This window comes from Rutilus rutilus (genome assembly GCF_951802725.1).
Source record: "Rutilus rutilus genome assembly, chromosome: 4".
NCBI lineage: Eukaryota > Metazoa > Chordata > Actinopteri > Cypriniformes > Leuciscidae > Rutilus > Rutilus rutilus.
In genome coordinates, this window is record NC_140212.1 from 13817208 (window position 1) to 13839598 (window position 22391).

Sequence of the window (22391 nt, forward strand, 5' to 3'; positions counted from 1 at the left end):
AAACACTGCAGGAAAAACTCACACTGAAAAGGATCAAAGGAACAAGGTAGGCTGACTCTATCTGAAGAATTCAAGGGATAATCTGCCTTGCATTAAGTCTACACTACAAGAGATTTACATGGCTCAACTAGTCGCCAGTATAAATTGTAGTTCACTGGCCTCTTTACTGCACTAATAAAGATGCAAATCAGCCTCCCAAACCACAAAATGATGCCACTGCCAACAGAATCCTGATTGGTCTAATATCCGCATCAATAGTTTGAGAACACTGTATCAATAGTTTGAGAATACCGTATTTGATTAATTTAACATCAAATAAAAGATAGACTGATAAAAGCATAAGTAAAGTTGCATGTTAAAGTCAGCATGAAATGAAAGCTGCAATAGTTTTTCTTACCTATTGTGACATATATCTGAGTGAAACTTCTGGAATGAGAAAAAAAATGTAGGATGCGACTAGTTTTTTGTCCTTGGGAATTGATTTGATCATTGTGAAGTTGGGCGTTGCTAACTAAATGGAGGCAGATCTGAATGCCAGTTTGCAGTCAGTTGTGGAGGATATTTAGTCTCATTCTCCGCCAAGACATACAGTACGTCATGAAGAGAACAGACGCCGTTTTGGGCAGAGGGAGATAAAATATTATGAGTGCACATAAATTTAAAATAATAATAATAATAATAATAATGTGCACAGATAAACCCTTTATAATAAACACAGTAACATTCTATAAAAAAATAAGAATTGTCAATTTTGATTTCATGGTGACTTTAAAGGAAAATGAGTGTGTTCACCAAAGCTCACAGGAAGGCAGAAGTGGATAACCATCTACAGTATAGAAACCACTCAGCACACCTACACAGCCATAATGGAAAGTTCACATCAGTTTCTGGGAAACAGATCAAATAAAAAGCACAATTTATGGGTAATATAAAGTTAAGAGCGCTTCGAGATCTTTGCCACCATCACTGAGAAAAATGTGTCACCAAACCACAACAGATAACAGAGGAAAAAGATCGTTTTGTGTGTGTGTGTGTGTGTGTGTGTCACGGTGTGGGTTTTGTGTCTTGTTCTTGTCTGTCATGTGTTCCCCTGTCTTTGCATGTTTAGCTTTCTCCTGTTATGTTGATTAGTCTTCCCAGGTGTTTCTTATTTACCACACCCCCTTGTTATCTTGTTTAGCTTGGTTGTCTGTGTATTTAAGCCCTGTGTGTTAGTTCAGTCATTGTGAGTTATTGATGATGTGAGGTTGCATGTTCTTTGTTCTGTTCTGAAGTCTGAGTTTATGTCAAAGTTCTAGTTAATTTAATAAAAACACCGTTGCACTTGGATCCTGCTTCTTGCTTCCTGCTCTGCATCGTAACAGAATAACTCACCAAAAATGGATCCAGCAACTGTGAGTAACCAGGCCCTAAGGAGATTCCTTGCTACTCTTTTTCAAGATGGCCAGCCCATGGAAAGGTATGTGAAGGACTTCTGGGCTTGCTGCCATTTAGCGTCACTAGATGACATCCAGCTCATGGATCTGTTCTGGAGCGGTATGGACGAGGATATTGCTCAAATGATGCCAGAGGATTATACCGGCTGGACGCTAGAAAGGTATATTGACCTGGCCCTTTTCCTGAGTAATTCGTCATTTGCTGTGGGCATGGAGGAGAAGCTTCGTGAACCCGCAGTATCTCTTCAGCCTGTTCTTCACGTCACGCCAGCCATCAAGCTAGTCACCGGATCGGTCTATTATCGTCCAGGACTGGTATCCAGTGTGGCCGATTCCCCGCTGAGGTCAGTACGTGTTGCCATAAGGGCCATCGTGCAGGAGTCTTGTCCCGCCGAGACTATCCTGCATAAATCATGTTTCACCGAGACCTTCCTGCCTGAGTATCTTCCTGCCGAGCCTGCACTTCACGCCAGTCCAGCCGAGCCTGCACTTCACGCCAGTTCAGCCGAGCCTGCACTTCACGCCAGTCCAGTCGAGCCTGCACTTCAACCCAGCACAGAGCCTTCACCGCTGGTCCTGCCCAGCACAGAGCCTTCACCGCTGGTCCTGCCCAGCACAGAGCCTTCACCGCTGGTCCTGCCCAGCACAGAGCCTTCACCGCTGGTCCTGCCCAGCACAGAGCCTTCACCGCTGGTCCTGCCCAGCACAGAGCCTTCACCGCTGGTCCTGCCCAGCACCGAGCCCTCACCGCTGGATCTGCCCAGCACCGAGCCCTCACCGCTGGATCTACCCAGCACCGAGCCTTCACCGCTGGATCTACCCAGCACCGAGCCCTCATCGCTGCCCAGCACTGAGCCCTCTTCCCCGCTGGTTCCGCCCAGCTCAGAGCCCTCTTCCCCGCTGGTTCCGCCCAGCTCAGAGCCCTCTTCCCCGCTGGTTCCGCCCAGCTCAGAGTTTTCTTCGCCGCTGGTTCCGCCCAGCTCAGAGCCCTCTTCCCCGCTGGTTCCGCCCAGCTCAGAGTTTTCTTCGCCGCTGGTTCCGCCCAGCTCAGAGCCCTCTTCCCTGCTGGTTCCGCCCAGCTCAGAGTTTTCTTCGCCGCTGGTTCCGCCCAGCTCAGAGCCCGGGACTTTACCCAAGTATTTTTTTGGGGGGGGCCAAAGGACTCCGTCCTGGCCACTCGAGGGGCCACGGTCACCCGAAGGATCATCTCCGCCATGGCCACCTGAGGGGTCGTCTCCGCCCTGGCCGCCTGAAGGTTCGTCTCCGCCCTGGCCACCTGAGGGGTCGTCTCCGCCCTGGCCGCCTGAAGGTTCGTCTCCTCCCTGGCCGCCTGAAGGTTCGTCTCCTCCCTGGCCGCCTGAAGGTTCGTCTCCTCCCTGGCCGCCTGAAGGTTCGTCTCCTCCCTGGCCGCCTGAAGGTTCGTCTCCTCCCTGGCCGCCTGAAGGTTCGTCTCCTCCCTGGCCGCCTGAAGGGTCGTATCTGCCCTGGTTGCCTGCACAGCCTGCACCTCCATGGCCGTCTGCACAGTCTGCTCTGTCCTGGCCGTCTGCATGTCCTGCTCCACCCTTGTCGCCCACGCTCCACGGCCCAGGCCCGCCTTCCCTATATCCTGTTCCCGGTTCCCAGTGCGGGCCTGGCCCTCCGGCCCTCCCCCAAGACCGCCTCCGCTTCACCGCCCTCCTGAACTTTTTGTTTTTTATGGGCGTCGGGAGCCGCCCATAGGGGGGGGGCTATGTCACGGTGTGGGTTTTGTGTCTTGTTCTTGTCTGTCATGTGTTCCCCTGTCTTTGCATGTTTAGCTTTCTCCTGTTATGTTGATTAGTCTTCCCAGGTGTTTCTTATTTACCACACCCCCTTGTTATCTTGTTTAGCTTGGTTGTCTGTGTATTTAAGCCCTGTGTGTTAGTTCAGTCATTGTGAGTTATTGATGATGTGAGGTTGCATGTTCTTTGTTCTGTTCTGAAGTCTGAGTTTATGTCAAAGTTCTAGTTAATTTAATAAAAACACCGTTGCACTTGGATCCTGCTTCTTGCTTCCTGCTCTGCATCGTAACAGTGTGTGTGTGTGTGTACATGTTTTTCTATCCCGGTGGAAACATCAACCTGAATGCACACAGACTCATGGGGACTCGTGTCACAGTGGAGACCTAAATTGAGGTCCCTATGGGTACACAAGCTTATAAATCATACTGAATAATTTTTTTTGGGAAATGTAAAAATGCAGAAAGTTTTCTGTGATGGGTAGGTTTAGGGGTAGGGTTAGTGTATGGAGATAGAATATACAGTTTGTACAGTATAAAAACCATTAAGTCTATGGAGAGTCCCCACAAAGATAGTGAACCAGACATTCAACAGTGTGTATGTGTGTGTGTGTGTGAACGTTTTTCTGCAAAATCAAATCTGTACAGTACTGTTTGGAAAATGTCTGAATAAAATAATAATAAAAAATGTAAAAAAATTAATCATTCAAATAACTTACTCTGCTGGACAGAGACTTTCTTCTAGATCTGCTGTAAAGCCCAAAAAAAAAAAAAGACCGATTTCTACCCGAAACATTTATATTCACTAAATAAATTTTGGTTACACTTTATTTTGATATTCCACTTTAAACATTATAACTATAAGTAACTTTGTTAAATGAACAAATATAAGATTACAAAAATATAGAATTAATTAATCAATAAATGACCCGACAGTGTAATAGTATTTATATATCTTTTTTAGTGTCTTCCTCCTCCTTAATTTCTAATATCTGTCCCTTTTCCCATATTCCTCTCAGATTAGATCTACAGCTGGAACCGCAACAGGTGACATCCGGTAGTCATGGAGACACAGTGGTTTCCTTAAATTATGGGCTCAAAGGGAGAGATGAAACAGTGAAAGGAAGAAGACAGACAGAAAGAAAGAAAGTGATCTACTGCAGATTGACTGTGGCGCCATCTTAACTGACCCACAGGGCAAAGAATCAGAGAGATCTCAGCAGAAGTTCTCAAGTCTTATCTGAGCACAGCAGAGAGTGCATCAAAAGCTCACGCAGAGAACAAAAGTCTGATCTGGGGTCAGCGGGAGGAAATCTATCCTGCAGTACAGCGTCTGAACTCTTCCCACGTAATTAGATCGCTAGGGTTACTTGTCGTAATTTATAAAAGACACATATATGAGAAACTTGAGCTTTGAGGTGAAAACAGTGGGGCAGAGATCATCCTCTGATAAAAACAAATCCTTCCCATTCAATTTGATGCACTGACAGGTTTCTGTGCTCAAAAAAAAAAAAAAAAAAAAAAAAAAAAAAGAGCAGAGAACAGGTGCAAAAAGCTACTGAATCACCAGCTGTTGCCCATTCCTCGTGTTTAAAAGGATAGTTTACACACACACACACACACATTAAATTATGTCATTGTTTAAACATTCCAAACTCCAAAAGAAGTAACATAAGAGGCATACAAATGACTCAAGTCACTATATTCCAATTTAAGCATTTTATTTAAGTAGTCTGTTATATTGTTATAAAGATCTTAATGATTTACATTACAAGATTGTCAGGATCATCAAATGTTTTGCCCATATAAATATCAGCAACTTCACCAAAATACATATTTTTTTGCGATAGGTTTAGCCCTAATAAAACTGGGTTTAGCCCTGGTGTTTTTTCCTCCTTGAGTATGAGCTCAATATTCTCTTATATCATATATGTATACAAAAGCCACAAAGTCTGATGTAGCGAATCAAATATGATACAAAAAACAACAACTTTTTTTAGATTAGATTTTGTCAATAAATGGTTCCATTAAAATATATATATATATATATTAATTATATAAATATATATTTCAGTCTCCTTGAACTGCCACCTTATCGTGGTGGAGGGGTTTGAGTACCCGAACGATCCTAGGAGCTATGTTGTCCGGGGCTATATGCCTCTGGTAGGGTCTCCCAAGGTAAACAGGTCCTAGGTGACGGGGCAGACTACGAACGGTTCATAAGGCCATTATGAAGCAAATAAAAAACAAGGACCGAGATGTCGTCCGGCATGGCGCAGCCAGAGGCCCACCCTGGAGCCAGGCCCGGGGTTGGGACTCGCATGCGAGCACCTGGTGGCCAGGCCTCCCCCCATGGGCTCAGCCCGAAGGAGTGACGTGGGGCCTCCCTCCCGTGGGCTCACCACCTGCAGGAGGGACCGTAAGGGGCCAGTGCATAGTGGATCGGGCGGCAGCCAAAGGCGGGGCCCGTGACGACCCGATCTCTGGACACGGAAACTGGCTTTAGGGACGTGGAACGTCACCTCGCTGGCGGGGAAGGAGCCTGAGATTGTGCTCGAGGTTGAGAGGTACAGACTAGAGATAGTCGGGATCACCTCCACGCACAGCTTGAGCTCTGGAACCACACTCCTTGAGAGAAACTGGACTCTCTACCACTCTGGAGTTGCCCATGGTGAGAGGCGGCGGGCTGGTTTGGGTTTGCTTACAGCCCACCCAGCTCAGCCGACATGTGTTGGAGTTCACCCCGGTGAACGAGAGAGTCGCTTCCCTGCGCCTTCGGGTCGGGGACAGGTCTCTCACTGTCGTGTGTGCCTACGGGCCGAACGGCAGTGCAGAGTACCCGACCCTCTTGGAGTCTCTGGGAGGGGTGCTGGAAAGTGCTCCGACTGGGGACCAGGGTTATTATAGTTTTGTATTTTTCATTAGTTTTTATTTTTATTTCGTTTTGACTTTTTGTTTTCAAATTCAGTTTAGTTTTAATTAGTTTTTAAAGTGGGTTTGCTAGTTTAGTTTAGTTTTAATTTTTTGAAAATGCTTAGTTTTAGTTTAGTTTTTATTAGTTTTAGTGTTAGTTTTAGTCTTTTTTGTAATTTGGGTTATTTGTCAGGGGCAAGATTCAAAAAGGTCAGAAAAAGTATTGTGTAATAACTCAACAAAAACATACAATTTTAGAAAAAAATTCACACCCCATTGAAATTCCTTTACCTCTTACAAAATCCACACGCCGTACCAAAAATCTACACATCTTCTATAGCCTACAGAATTCACACCCTATACAAATACCACAGCTGTACAATTTTCCCACCCTATACTAAATTTACCCTATACAGTCAATAGCCTACTCATCTGGATTGAAGCAGCAAACATTCAGTGTAAAAGTAAAAAAATGACATAACATTATTTAATATTTGAATCACAGCTTATATAGTGTTTTGACATCGACAACCACAACCAAAAAGTGCATTTTACCTCAAACTTGCGACTAGTTAACTTTCTAAAGAAGGCGCAATCGCTTCTTGGGTCGACATTAACACACTGACAAAATTATATTCAGAATTTAAAATATTTTTATACCACTTTTTAATGTGTGATTGTGTAAAGGTGTTCACGAGATAGAGATACCAACCTTTCGCGAACTTGCTTTCAACGTCGAACGAACAACGTCGTTCCCGTGGAGACGCGGTGTGCACGGAGGGGAGGGGAGGGGCTGTGTGTGTGTGTGCGCGCGCGCGAATGTGAGAGACGCATGAGAGGCGGAGGGAGAGCAGGGAAAGGAAATGCAGCGTGTTTTAAATAGCGTTAAAAAATGAAAGACCTTGACAAAGACGAAAACTAAGGACATTTACTCTATAATTTTATTTTATTTTAGTTAGTTTTGCCAAACACACATTACAGTTTTAGTTAGTTATCGTTTTTTTGTAATACCTCGTTTTTATTTTTATTTCAGTTAACGACAATGTTTTTTCCCACCTAGTTTTCGTTTTTTCGTTCGTTTTCGTTAAAGGAGAACTCCGGTCAATTTTAACATTGAGCCAATTTTTTTGTACATTTGGAGTGCTGTCAGTACAGAGAACAACGACAAAAATCGGTGTTGCCTACACCGTGTTATCCTCGTTTTAAAATTTGCACCCTGTTGACTTCAATGGGGCAAGTTTTAAACCTGCTTTTAGGCTCTTAACATCCTTGAAGTGTCATTACAAGTGCACAGGTCATGTGAGTGATTCCTTCGGAGTGAACGTGACTGCAGTAGATGTGAAAGAAATATATAAAAAATGATGTTTATTCAGCCAGCGCACATACCTGTATTTACATCCTGTTTTCGGTCGAAGTCCACAGTAATCAATTGTCGAGTTCACGCGCATAGGTTTAGTACCTATGATCACGCGCGTGAACTCGACAATCGACTACTGTGGACTTCGACCGAAAACAGGATGTAAATACAGGTATGTGCGCTGGCTGAATAAACATCATTTTTATTAATATCTTTCACATCTACTGCAGTCAGATTCACCCGCGTTCACTCCGAAGGAATCACTCACATGACCTGTGCACTTGTAATGACACATCAAGGATGTTAAGAGCCTAAAAGCAGGTTTAAAACTTGCCCCATTGAAGTCAACAGGGTGCAAATTTTAAAAAGAGGATAACACGTTGTAGGCAACACCGATTTTTGTCGTTGTTCTCTGTACTGACAGCACTCCAAATTTACAAAAAAATTAGCTCAATGTTAAAATTGACCGGAGTTCTCCTTTAACGATTATAACCTTGCTGGGGACTTCGTCGTTCTACTGGGGGACTTCAACACCCACGTGGGCAGCGACAGTGACACCTGGAGGGTAGGGGTGTGAACCTACACTGGTCTCACGGTTCGGTTCGATTACGATTATCATGTCATCGATTCAGTTCAATTCGATATCACAATGCATCGCGATGCACCGCATCCTCAATTTGAAATTTCTCTTCAAAAGTGATGTGTGCGCACGTGTGTGTGTGCTTGGGAAGTCGCAGTGACAGAAACAGTGACATTCCAGTTAAAGTTTCAAGGGAGTAAAGCTTGTTTATGCCATTAAGAAAAGGAAAATCTGTCAAATAAATTTTGTTTTACAAAATTGTTAATTTAAAAGCAGCGCTCATTAATCAGTGTAGGCTATTATGTTACCATTAAAGATCCGCGCATCAACCGTCGCCGAGTCCGCTGTTGAAGGTGACGATCATCCATTTATAATCACGCGTAACAACACAGAATAATTGTAATTTGACCATCGGGTGCGGATACTTAAATCAGAGAATATTATTGGGGCGGGTGGACTGTTTATTTTTGGCTGCGGATTCGGCGTTGGAGCTCATCCGCGCATCTCTCTGACTCTGCCAGGCGTTAACAGCTTGGGGTGAAAACGTGGTTTATGAAGTTATTGGTATTAGCCTACCTCCTGCATATTCTATTTGTGTGTGACATGAGCGCACAGTACAGCGCGTGTCTTCTGCAGGTCGTGCTTACCAGGTTGTTCCTAAAAGCCGAAACGTGCCCAGATGTCGGCTTTTAAAGTAGTTGGAGCATTTTTAATATTCTCCCACTCGCGTCTCGCCTCCCTCTGCCATTGTATGCTTCCGCCACAATGCACGTACGCGTCAAATGACGTCAGAAAAGTCCGTACATTATAATCGTTATGGTCTATTACTGAACCGATACCGAATCGTCCTCGTCTGCATCGCGATGCATCGTAGAAACGATTAATTTTGACACCCCTACTGGAGGGGCGTGATTGGGAGGAATGCCCCCCCCCCCCCGATCTGAACCCGAGCGGTGTTCTGTTATTGGACTTCTGTGCTAGTTACAGCTTATCCATAACGAACACCATGTTCAAGCATAAGGATGTCCATCAGTGCACGTGGCATCGGGACACCCTAGGCCGGAGGTTGATGATCGACTTTGTGGTCGTTTCATCCCACCTCCGACCGTATGACTTGGACACTCGGGTGAAGAGAGGGGCGGAGCTGTCAACTGATCACCACCTGGTGGTGAGTTGGATCCGATGGCGGGGGAGGAAGCTGGACAGACTCGGCAGACCCAAACGTACTGTGGGGGTCTGTTGGGAACATTTGGCCGAGTCCCCTGTGCAGCTTCTGCAGTACTGCGGTATGCGGTCGATGTACCGGTCTGTCGTGGTGAAGAAGGAGCTGAGCTGCAAGGCGAAGCTCTCGATTTACCTGTCAATCTACGTTCCTACTCTCACCTATGGTCATGAGCTGTGGGTCATGACCGAAAGGACAAGATCTCGGACACAGGCGGCCGAAATGAGCTTTCTCCGCAGGGTGGCTGGGCGCTCCCTTAGAATTGGGTGAGGAGCTTGGTCACTCGGGAGGAGCTCAGAGTAGAGCCGCTGCTCCTCCACATCAAGAGGAGCCAGCTGAGGTGGCTCGGGCATCTGTTCCGGATGCCTTCTGGACTCCTTACCGGGGAGGTGTTCCGGGTGCGTCCCACCAGGAGGAGACCTCGGGGAAGACCTAGGACACGCTGGAGGGATTATGTCTCCCGGCTGGCTTGGGAACGCCTCGGTATCCCCCCGGGAGAGCTGGAGGAAGTGTCTAGGGAGAGGGAATCTGGGCATCTCTGCTTAGACCGCTGCCCCCGTGACCCGGCCCCGGATAAGTGGAAAAAGATGGATGGATGGATATTTCAGACTATTATTTCATATGTCAGGCTTTACAGGGTTCTCATCAATAATACAACTCACCATATTTAATACATGCAAACCCAAATGAGATTTGAGAGAGATCTTCTCACACAAATCCAGAAGATATAACTCCAGAAGATTTAGAATATAGAGCTCAAGTCCTATCGAAACCACAGAAAATGAGGACTTAATTTTGATTTTGGGTGACTAGACTGCTGGGTGTGAGAGCAGCTTACGGAGTTCTTATCCAGATGATGAGCTTACTGCTGTATTTCTGACTCACTAGTGTGAAGAGCTCCTCCAGTACATGCAGTAAACAGCAGGGAGGAGAACATTAGCCAGAGCCAGTGATACAACAGGAGCCGCAGTGCATGCTGGGCCGACAGTGAAGAGCGAATCTCAGCTTGAATCTAAAGCCCAACAGGGGTTAAATTAAAAAGAGTATATTCTTAAAAAGTTGTGAACCTTCCCTCCCTTCATTAAACATGGAGAAACACCCATGGTTAAAAATATCACATGCTACAATAATGCTAGATCACCTACCTCCTTCTTGAAAACCTCTATTGCGCTCGTATACTTTAGCAAACAGGTATGAAGCAGCAAAACAGCCAGCAGAACTTTCCAGGAGGACGATCTTATGAGGAATGAGGTTATGTGTGCGAGTCCCACCTCTGAGGTCACACTCGCACACATTCGTTTACATGTAGTTTTTCATTCTCAAAGATCTGATAGGGCCACTGTTGCACCACACAGCATTCCAGTGATGTTTCTGTGCACACATTTACACACACTCATCTGTGCACATACTCAAACACACAGACAGCACTGTCATGTCTTGTCATGTCACAACAGAAACTAAATAAGTACTTTAGACGTATGTATTTGTGAGCTTATACAGTATATAGGAACTTCATGTTAATGTTGTTTGTCTATTTAGATTAGTCTGAAATTCAAAATCAGGGTGGAGTTGTAGATGCAGGAGGAAGTAATGATGGAGAACAGTAGAAAAAGAGCAGAATGGGCTGAGCCGCTCACAAACACACACACACACACACACACACACTGAGCTGATGGCTGTCTCTTCCAGTGGATTAAAGGCCACATGTTTAATTGCTTGTTAACAAATGTTTACTGCGCCGTATTGAACTGCACCCATTTCCTGCCAAAAATAGGACCAGAGATCCTGCCAGTCCTACAGCAGCTCACAGAGAGAGGAAGAGAGGAAAATGTATGTGCATTTTACATACAGTTTAATAAATAAATAAAGGACTCTAATATTCCAATAGTCAGAAAACAATCTTCTTAATGCTTGCTAAGGCATATTACTACTGTTCATACTTAGGGTCTGCAATGATAAAGCAAGGGGTTCGCAGACAGCTATATAATACAGAAAAAGTTATCTGTGAGACTATTTGAAGGAAGATTATCTGTTTAGCATAATATATTATTTAATAATGCACTACCGTTCAAAAGTAGTGTGATTTATAAGACACACTATAATGTTACCAAAGATTTATATTTCAAATAAATGCTGTTCTTTTAATCTTTTCATTCATCAAAAATAAAATGAAAAAAATGTGCATGGTTTCCACACAAATATGAAGCAGCACAACTGTTTTCAACATTGATAATAATCAGAAATGTTTTTTGAGCACCAAATCAGCTTATTAGAGTGATTTCTGAGGGATCATGTGAAACTGAAGACTGGAGTAATGATACTGAAAATTCAGCTTTGCATCACAGGAATAAATTACATTTGAAAATATATTAAAATAGAAACCAGTTATTTTAAATTGTGAAAATATTTCAAAATATTACTGTTCTTTTGTTTGTTTGTTTTTGCTTACCGACCTCAAACTTTTGAATGGCAATGTATATAATTTTCATTACCTTGAAAATATAGCTCTTTTTATATTGAACGGCTCTAAGTTGCCTGAGTGAGGAGGTCCCTGGGCATGTATAATGTATAAGTCAAATCATGACTTTTTTTGAGGAAATGTATGCTATTAAATTTCAAAACAATTAGACTTGTGATTTTTACCAAGTATATCATAAAAAAGGTTTAAAAAAATCATAGGCTTACATTGAATGGGGGACATGAGCCATTTAGAGATCAAAATATCATAGGGGTGATGGCATGGGCTCTTTTCACTTGGGGCAGTAAGAAACCATCTAGAAACCCAGAACTCCTTAGCAATGGCATATCCTTGTGCTAAAAACCACCTAGAACACAGTAGCAATCACATAGAAACCACAAAAATCAATCATTTTGAAAAGTCATAACATTCCTTAATCCTTTCCTCGATGTACTGAAGTGTGCTTACAGTTTGAGGTTTCAGTAACCCAAGTATGCACAAAGTATAAGCAATAGTAATAGTGATTCTTGTCTTATCAAACGTCTCTACCAAAGTATTGAGCATAAAATCCCAATAGCCCAAAAAAGTTGTAGTGACATTAACATAAATTATCAAAAAATCATTAACTTGTGTAGCCTACGGATAGTCATAAAGCAGGGCGTGTATGAGCGTGTGAGCATTTCCTCACTGAGTTACATCAGGAGGGGCAAGTTAGGTTATGTTTGCAGGACAGGGTTCAGCACCACATCTGGTACAATCTTGTTTCATTTTCTCTGGTGCTTGTCTTTGACTCACTCTCAGATATTAAAAGTCACAGAACAATATCAGACCTGTCAATCACCTAACATCTTAAAGGGCCTGCTGGCCGACGTCTAAATGTACATCGATACAAATCAGTCTATGAATCTGTCAGTCACTCAGGTCTCATGGGTGGCACTTCTACAATATACAATTCAATATACCCTTTCTTGTATGGAATCACTCCCTATATACCCGCAGGAATCATAAACAATTATAAAATATTGAATTCACTGTAGCTTTCCCATTTGTCTCAAAGCGCACCATCTCCAAGGCAACCAGCATCGAAAAGTGCTGTGGGGTCCGTATGCTGTCAGAAGAGTGATGGTAGATTTGTGTAACATTAGAAACCAGAACTGTTTAGATGATACAAGTGTGTGTGTGTGTGTGTGTGCACTTATACAGTTGTAGGAGTACATATATGCATGTGTGTGTGAGTGTTTATGGGTGGACAATAAAAACATTAATTTTAATCTAAGCACTCCAGGCACAGTACTCTGATCTATGAATCCCTGTGGAGGCAGGGAACACACACACACACACACACACACACACAGATCCTCTAATAAAACTCTCTTTAATGGAATGATGGTGTTTAATTATGCCACGGAGCCCCGTTAGCATGCTGACTCATAAAGACGAGTAGGGCGAACAATAACGCCTGCATGAGTGCACGGGTTGACACCAAAACACTCCATTAATAATATGGTGAAGAGCATAAGTGGACATCAGGTCAGTTTATAATTCTTGGACATTCTTGGCAGTACAGAAGAGGACAGTAAGGCAATTATCGAAAAGTGAATTGAAGAACATGGTGGCTGTTGGAAAAGACATCCCAACTTTCAAATAAAAGAAACAATCAATGGACAAAGGCAACATCTAGTTTTGTTATTCTAGATTGCTACTACAGGTAGTTATACTTTTATATAAAATTGAGCAATTATTGTCAAATGATGCACTTTTTATCATTATTTATTGATAATTGTTGTAGAGTCTAGTCAAGTAGTCTAAAAATCTAAGATCACACTTTTTTTCTGGAAATCCTGGAAATTCAAGTTGAATTTTTTATAAATAAGTAAATACAAATAAAAAAAATGAATAAAAACAGAAAAAGTCAAAACAAATATTTAAGATCCTGCACTATTTCTAGGGCACTATTAGATTTTTTGTGTTTATTTTTTAATGATTTGTTTAAAAAATTGGATTAAATTTTCTACACATATATATTGCACACACACACACACACACACACATATATATGCATGCATATATGTGTGTGTGTGTGTGTGTGTGTGTGTGTGTGTGTGCACGCACGTGTGCGTGTGTTCTCATGTTTAAAGCTATACTTTTAAACATGAGAAATGGGCAACGGCAGGTGATTCAGTAGCTTTTTGCACCTGTTCTCTGCTCTTTTTCTCTTTTTTTTTTGAGCACAGCAACCTGTCAGTGCATCAAATTGAATGGGAAGGATTTGTTTTTATCAGCGGATGATCTCTGCCCCACTGTTTTCACCTCAAAGCTCAACTTTCTCATACGTGTAAGTAACCCAAGCAATCTAATTATACAAACACACACACACAATATATTAATGTAATAATATATATACACATATATTATATAAACAAAATGTTATGTTAGATGTTAGATGTGATTAATCGATTTGACAGAACTATATATATATATACACACTGCTCAAAAAAATTAAGGGAACACTTAAACAACACAATGTAACTCCAAGTCAATCACACTTCTGTGAAATCAAACTGTCCACTTAGGAAGCAACACTGATTGACAATCAATTTCACATGCTGTTGTGCGAATGGAATAGACGACCGGTGGAAATTATAGGCAATTAGCAAGACACCCCCAATAAAGGAGTGGTTCTGCAGGTGGTGACCACAGACCACTTCTCAGTTCCTATGCTTTCTGGCTGATGTTTTGGTCACTTTTGAATGCTGGCGGTGCTTTCACTCTAGTGGTAGCATGAGATGGAGTCTACAACCTACACAAGATGAAAGCAGGTTCACACTGAGCACATGTGACAGACGTGACAGAGTCTGGAGACGCCATGGACAACGTTCTGCTGCCTGCTTTCATCTGTGAAGAGCACAGGGCGCCAGTGGCGAATTTGCCAATCTTGGTGTTCTCTGGCAAATGCCAAACGTCCTGCACGGTGTTGGGCTGTAAGCACAACCCCCACCTGTGGACGTCGGGCCCTCATACCACCCTCATGGAGTCTGTTTCTGACCGTTTGAGCAGACACATGCACATTTGTGGCCTACTGGAGGTAATTTTGCAGGGCTCTGGCAGTGTTCCTCCTGCTCCTCCTTGCACAAAGGCGGAGGTAGCGGTCCTGCTGCTGGGTTGTTGCCCTCCTACGGCCTCCTCCACGTCTCCTGATGTACTGGCCTGTCTCCTGGTAGCGCCTCCATGCTCTGGACACTATGCTGACAGACACAGCAAACCTTCTTGCCACAGCTCGCATTGATGTGCCATTCTGGATGAGCTGCACTACCTGAGCCACTTGTGTGGGTTGTAGACTCCGTCTCATGCTACCACTAGAGTGAAAGCACCGCCAGCATTCAAAAGTGACCAAAACATCAGCCAGAAAGCATAGGAACTGAGAAGTGGTCTGTGGTCACCACCTGCAGAACCACTCCTTTATTGGGGGTGTCTTGCTAATTGCCTATAATTTCCACCGGTCGTCTATTCCATTCGCACAACAGCATGTGAAATTGATTGTCAATCAGTGTTGCTTCCTAAGTGGACAGTTTAATTTCACAGAAGTGTGATTGACTTGGAGTTACATTGTGTTGTTTAAGTGTTCCCTTAATTTTTTTGAGCAGTGTATATATATATATATATATATATATATATTAGGGCCGTGACATTAACGCGTTAATTTCGATTAATTAATCTGAGACAAAATAACGCGTTAAAAAAAATAACGCAGATTAATCCATTCCGTATTGACCTTTGAACCTGGAGCCGTTCTAGCCACAATTCGACTGTAAAATGAAGGAGGGAGACGAGAACGCGCTGGCGCTGCCTGGATCATTGATTGGAACATTTACTTATAAAAAACAGCCGGCATTTCAACGTTGATTCACCGGTGAACGTAAGGGACCAAGGTCGAATCAATGTTGGATTATGTTTCGATTGTGCAAAACGAATCAACGTTGAAATCGTGACGTTGTTTCATTGTTGATTTCGTGACGTTGTTTCACCGTCTCTTCTTTCAATATGGGTGAATAAAGATTGTATGTCGACGTTGTTGAACCAATGATGAATTATGCTTCGGTTTTGCAAATTGAATCAACGTTGATATCGTGACGTTGTTTCACCATATTACCTTTCATCATGGGATAATGAGTCATGACAATGCTGACTGAATTTGTGATTAACTGTACACTAAAATATTGTTAACTGTCAAATTACTTGCAGCAATGGCTTAATTAAACACATTTAATAAAAATATAACACATGCTCAAGATTGTAAAACAAGTTTTATTCTGAAAAAACAAAAGTCTAAAAATACTTTCTAAAACAGATGAAAAACATCTCAAACTTTAAATTTCAGCATTTTCGAAGTAATGTTAAAAACCTGTAAAGCAAGTGTAAATAATGTTTATAATTTAATGTTTAATATCAAATGTATAATTTAATAATGTTCAATAATTTAATAATGTTCAATTGTATTGTATTGATTATTTGCTAGGCACAATTATTTCAATGCTCACCCTTTGAACATTTGAACATTATTTCAATAACATGTTCAACACAATTATTTTTAATTGATTGACAGCCCTAATTTATATGCAATTAAAATGCGATTAATTTCGATTAATTAATTACAAAGCCTCTAATTAATTAGATTAATTTTTTTAATCGAGTCCCGGCCCTAATATATATATATATATATATATATATATATATATATATACATATACATATACATATACATATACATACATATATACATACATTTAGCCAACAGTTTAAGAGATTTCATTCTTTCTCCATTCAAGTAGATCAAAACTGTGATTTGGAAAAAAGCTGGAAATAGCTGTCCAAGGGCATTATCAAGATGCCCACAGACTGGACTGATGCTGCCATTAAGTGATGTTAGAATGGCTGTATTTACTGGTTGAATGCACAAGAACGCCACCACAATGCTGTAATTGCCAGTGGGCAACCCGGTATTTTTCCTTGACCTACTCATTTACAGAATCATCATGGAAGCCACTGTAATTGTTATTGTAACTAGTTTAGTTTAGTAGTTTGTACACGTTGAAGAGTAAATGTCAAATCCATAGCCTTGTGTGCAGCAATCCAACAAACTCTACTGGCCATACCTTCCCCACTTCTCACTTCCTGTCTCTCCTCAATCCCACTCATGTAATTAAAGGCATCAATGTCCAGAAGACCATTTGAAAATTGTCAAATGCATACCTTTCATTTCAACCAGACTGCTTTACTCCAATACATCCCATTTTAATTACAATTTGCAAAGTCAAAAGTAGGAACTTGCAATGAAAATGAAATATTAAGTAGGAACAATGCTGCAAATTAAATATTCTAATATTTAATTCTGACATCCAATCAATGAATTCATTGCTGAACTTTTCGACCGGTTGAGGTGATGGACGCAGGTCATCATGCTTGGCAATAAAAAGACAACTTGACTCTATCTCGCAGCTGAAAGGCCTCAGTGCATCGCAGCGCTGCAATCTCACTCATCTCTCCCCACAGTTACAAAACACCACATCAATAATGTTTGCACCAAGATAAAAATACACCACCTTTGGTAACCCAAAGCGATGAGAACTTGTCTTCTCCGCACTCTCATCATGCCTCCGTCTATCTCTCCATCTCTCTCGCACCTACTGTAGGGAAACGACAGAACTTCATTTCATTACCTATGAAGGCATGGCATCAAAGAAACTACAATGCGCTCCTCACTCAATGCTAGTTGCCACGGCAACAATACAATGAACATTATAAAGCTAATAAATAGTGAGGAGGAGGTGGAGGAGGAGGAGGAGGAGGAAGATGGAAAAAAAAGAAGATAGGGTGAACGAAAGCATGAAAATGTGAGATCTATTCCTGGAGCTGCAGAGAGAGGACTTCAATGCCTTTACTGTGATTTCAGCTCTGATCCGTGGCTTCAATCACAACAGCGCTTGGAATGTATGTCTTGGCCTCTCAGAGGAGATGCTAACATGTGATTCCAGTGATGGCGCCTTGTTTTCTTTTTTTTTTCATATGCCAGCAGAATTAAATAAAAGTACCATCGACAGAAGGCACTGCTAGATGTTGATAACCTACAAATCTGCTTCTGTTCCAGGCAAGAAGGCAAAGAACCTCAGAACTTCACACTACCAGATGAAACACCTCAGAAACCCCTTGAAATTTGCCACCATACAAAGTCCTGCGACAGTGGGACAGAAGACGCGTGTATTAGGGCAGACCAACAGGGAGCCGCCATCAAAGAGAAGAGGAGAGCGCCCCTCCATTTGAAAAGCCCCCTGTTAGACTGGAGAGTGACTGAGATGAAAAGGCCCTTTTCACAGTGGAGACCTGGCAAACAGAGATATAAACTTCCCTGTAGTGGCAAAAGGGTTTTGAATGCAACAGTGATATTTCCTTCACCATCCATCACCATTTGCCTTCCTTAAGAGATTGCTTGTCTTGTACAGAGGGAATGACGTATAATGTGGCCAGGGAGAGTCATGTACTGTAACTCACAGGCCAAATGAGGCTTTAGTTTAAGGGTTGCCAGGACCTCCAGCCACACACATCCACAGGTAGGGAGAATTTCAGGAGCGATACAGAAGAAATAATGGCATCCTTTGGGATCTATATAAGTGATTGAGTTTAATAAATGGTACAAAAGTTTGAGGATGAAAAAATTCAAAATCAACTTTTTTGCCACACCTGCCAATGGGGAGTGTATTTACCAGCCATAAATACTTACCAATCCATGAAAATAATTGTGCATTATTTTATCATTTTTTATACAATATAATATAGTATAATAATATAATATAATATAATATAATTAATATGTAAACATATATATATTTTTTTTAAATATGTATTTTTATATGAAAAAAAAAAAGATAATTACATTATAAAAGAAACATATTATCATATATGTGTGTGTGTGTGTGTGTGTACTTTTTATGGCTGATAAGAAACTAGTTAATATATATATATATATATGTATTAAATAGTTTCTTATCAGCCATAAAAAGTACTGGACAATATTTAGTAATATTTTTTAATATAATATAATATAATATAATATAATATAATATAATATAATATAATATAATATAATATAATATAATATAATATAATATAATATAATATAATAGTAATTGTAACATCTGTCTATCTGTCTATCTATCTATCTATCTATCTATCTATCTAAAAAAAAGTACAATAATAAAGTACATTTATTTATACAATTTGAGAAATAATTACATTATCATTGAAAAGAATATATACTATATTTATAACTGCAATACTTGAATTATCATAATATCACAACTACTTCTCCTGAGTGAGTGAGTCAGACTCTATCTTTATGTGAAACCGTACCTGCCGCAAAAATGTCAAAAAGACACATCATTATTTTGTTTCTCATATTGATCCTCTTAATGAGAGTTATTTCACATCTAGTGGAAAAATAAAAAAATGCTAATAAAAAAAAAATCTTGATTGTCAAAAGTATATTTTTACTGGACAACTCACAAATAACTGTTTTATTTACTCACCAAACACAATTATTTCTAACAAGTGGTGTGTTAATTTTGGATGCTACCTGACTGCAGGAGGAAAGTGAAAAATGCACTTAACAAAGGTAGCTATTGCAACATCCCCCCTGTTACCGTATCTAAACTAAAAGAGCAAACTTGGCAAAAGTGAATAAGCACTAACTCTTATAATTAGATTCTCTCTCTCCCACCTCCCTACTTTCCCCCTATTTTTCTGAACACATGCGTCAGGGGATCAGGGTGCCAGACAAGCATGTGCGAAGCATTAGTGAAATCCAACGGACTGCAAAGTACACCAGCGTCACCATGACTACCCCACCTCAGCACCAGGATGACATCGCCATGGAAACAGCATCAACTGCCCACTCGACCAGCAGTGCCGTAGGTGGATGCTGAGGAAATGACAGCAAAACCGCCCGTGCCAAAACACTGACGTTTGCTGAGATGGTGCGTTTGCAGAGGGCCTTGTGCAGAACCACCCTGCGTCGCTCTATGAATGCAGTATTTTTACAAACAATTCAGGCCGAGGACATTCCCACATGCTCTGATGCTGGCTGCTGCTTTCATACCGTGCCGAGTAGCTGAGCGGCACTTTAAAATGCTGTTCAAGCCGTTAAAATGTGGTTTGATGAGTAATTCAGTCACACTTTTACAGTAGTGCTGCTCAAAGCAGCGGGAATCACTCCATTGCTGGCACAAGCAAATCAAGAGAGAGGCTTCCTGCTGAAATTAACATGTCTGTATGAGAGACGCGAGGGGTGTCGGCTGGGTTATCCAGCCGGTGATATCATTGGCTGAAATGCCCATAGAAACACCTCCCCTGTGAACAGAAAGCGAACCTGTCCCAAAGCTACTATTATTTCATTACTCAAGACACTTTCATAACGCTATATTCTTACTACATGTCAGCAGTTTTCTAAAATTGTGTCTTTCTTATTTGTCGTAAGGGATTTTAAGAGAAATCTTTGTCCTCTGGACCAACAAGATGAGAAGAGTCGTACCAGTGAGGCCGTAGTCTTCGGCGGATCCGGTCGAGCAGTTGGCGGGGCTGATGGGGGGACTGGCGGGGGGGCTGGTGCTGAAGCTGGCGTAGCCAAGAGATGAGCTGACCTCCGAGGGCTCACAGCTGTGGTTCTGTAGGGGTTTCTGGACGTCCTGGGAGGAGGACAGCGAGGTCCGTTGCTTTGGCTATGACAGGAAAGAGTGAAATGTTAGCATTAGTCACTTAAAAAGTCTATTTTATATTAGCCAAGATGATACGATCTCCAAAGCTGAAGAGAGTGGTATCAAATTTCTGGACTGTGAATATGAGCGACAATGCATAAATGTGTGGTTTATAATTCAACTTCAAATAATTAAGAGCAGCAGACTGAGCAAGTTTCACTGAGCAATGCTCATGTTCATGATTCACCAGAATTTTTAATCAAGCTTGTTTTTGAGCGAAAATAAAATGGAAGCACATTTTATAAAAAAAAAAAAAAAAAGTTTAAAATAAATAAATTCACATCGTTAGGTATAAAGTCGCACATAAGGGTGCAATTATGAGAAAGAGTCACAATTGCAAGATATAAAGTGGCAAATGATAAATAAAGTCAAAACTGCTAAATATAGTAAACATGTAAATGTCACATGTAAATTCACAATTACAAAATAAGTAGTAGTTGTGAGAATTTTGTAATTACGAAAAAAGTTGCAATTGTGAGAAAGTCACAAATGTGAGGCATATACAGTAGTCACAATAGAAACAAAGTCGCAATTGCGAGATAAGAAGTCATAATTAGCAATAATTATTAATAATTATGGAAAAATGCTAAATAAAGTCAAACTGTGAGATAAATTAATTCTGAGAAATAGCTGCAATTGTGAGAAAGGTGCAATTACGAGAAATAGTTGCAATTGTGAGAATGTCACAATTACGAGAAATAGTTAACTTGCAATTGTCAGAAAGTACAGTAGCAATTACATCAAATAGTTGCAATTGTGAGAAAATAGCAATTACGAGAAATAGCTGCAATTGTGAGAAAGTCGCAATTATGAAAAAAGTTGTAAGTGTGAGTGTAAGTAGCAATTGTAAGATATATAGTCACAATAGAAACAGTTGCAATAGCAAGAGATTAAATCATAGTTATGGGAAACTGCTAAATAAAAAGAAAATTAATTATGAGAAAAACTTAATTGTTTAAAAACTTAAACGTAATTGTGAGAAAGTTGCAATTATGAGAAATAGTTGCAATTGTGAGAAAGTTGCAATTGTAAGATATATAGTTGCAATAGAAATAGTCACAACAGTAAGAAGTTATAATTATGTGAAACTGCTAAATATAAGGTCAAATTGTATATTGAGATATAAATTAAATATGAGAATTGGTCACAATTGCTAGAAAGTCGCAACAGCCTTTTATATTTCCATAAATGACTCCAATCGTTGTAAGAAAAATAACATTTTAATGGTGCCCATGCAAAACAAATGTTGTGGACTGTTGTCAGGGTGTTGCTACACAGTTGCTGAGGTGTTCTGTCTGGCTGTTAACATGTTGCTGTGCATTTGCTAGATGTCCTGCATGGTTGGTTACTGGCCCAAATTAATATCTCCCACCCCCAAGTTTGTATGAAATTCTGATGCTTGCTTTCACTAACGAGTTCTGCAAATACATCCCAACAAAAATCAAATGCACTACGCAATAGAGTTTGTCTACAGTAGAGAAGTAAGCCTGTAAGTAGGAGGTGGAATAGATGTGCGATACATATTGCTCAGCGAGAGGGAGAGACAGAGTGAGATAGGACAGAAAACAGCAAAAGGAGATGACTATGTGCAGAGTCAAGCAGTTGTATAACCACAGGAAGCCTTACATCATCATCTTTGCTTTCAGTTGCATCACAGGTGTCCAAAATGGCAAATTAATTTTTATGCATGAGAAAAATGTCTCTAATTTAAGTGATTTAATTTCACACGCACTTGGCAAAAAACTGGCTCCACTTGAAAACAGTGGCAAAAATCATTGAGCAAACAAGATTGAAGTAAAGAGAGGGTGAACTGTGGTTATATTTAATAAAAAAAATATATATATACATAATAAATACATTTA

At 41.1% G+C, this 22391-nt stretch overlaps 1 protein-coding gene across 8 annotated transcripts in view; it reads right to left on the minus strand.

The window, feature by feature from the left end:
* anks1b (ankyrin repeat and sterile alpha motif domain containing 1B) overlaps nt 1–22391 on the minus strand; it is a 173372-nt gene that overhangs the window by 56164 nt on the left and 94817 nt on the right. For all 8 annotated transcript variants that reach the window (XM_084407345.1, XM_084407339.1, XM_084407344.1 and 5 more), the window contains one exon: nt 20307–20493. In XM_084407345.1, coding sequence (XP_084263471.1) covers nt 20307–20493 — 187 coding nt within the window. The remainder of the gene's footprint in view (nt 1–20306; nt 20494–22391) is intronic.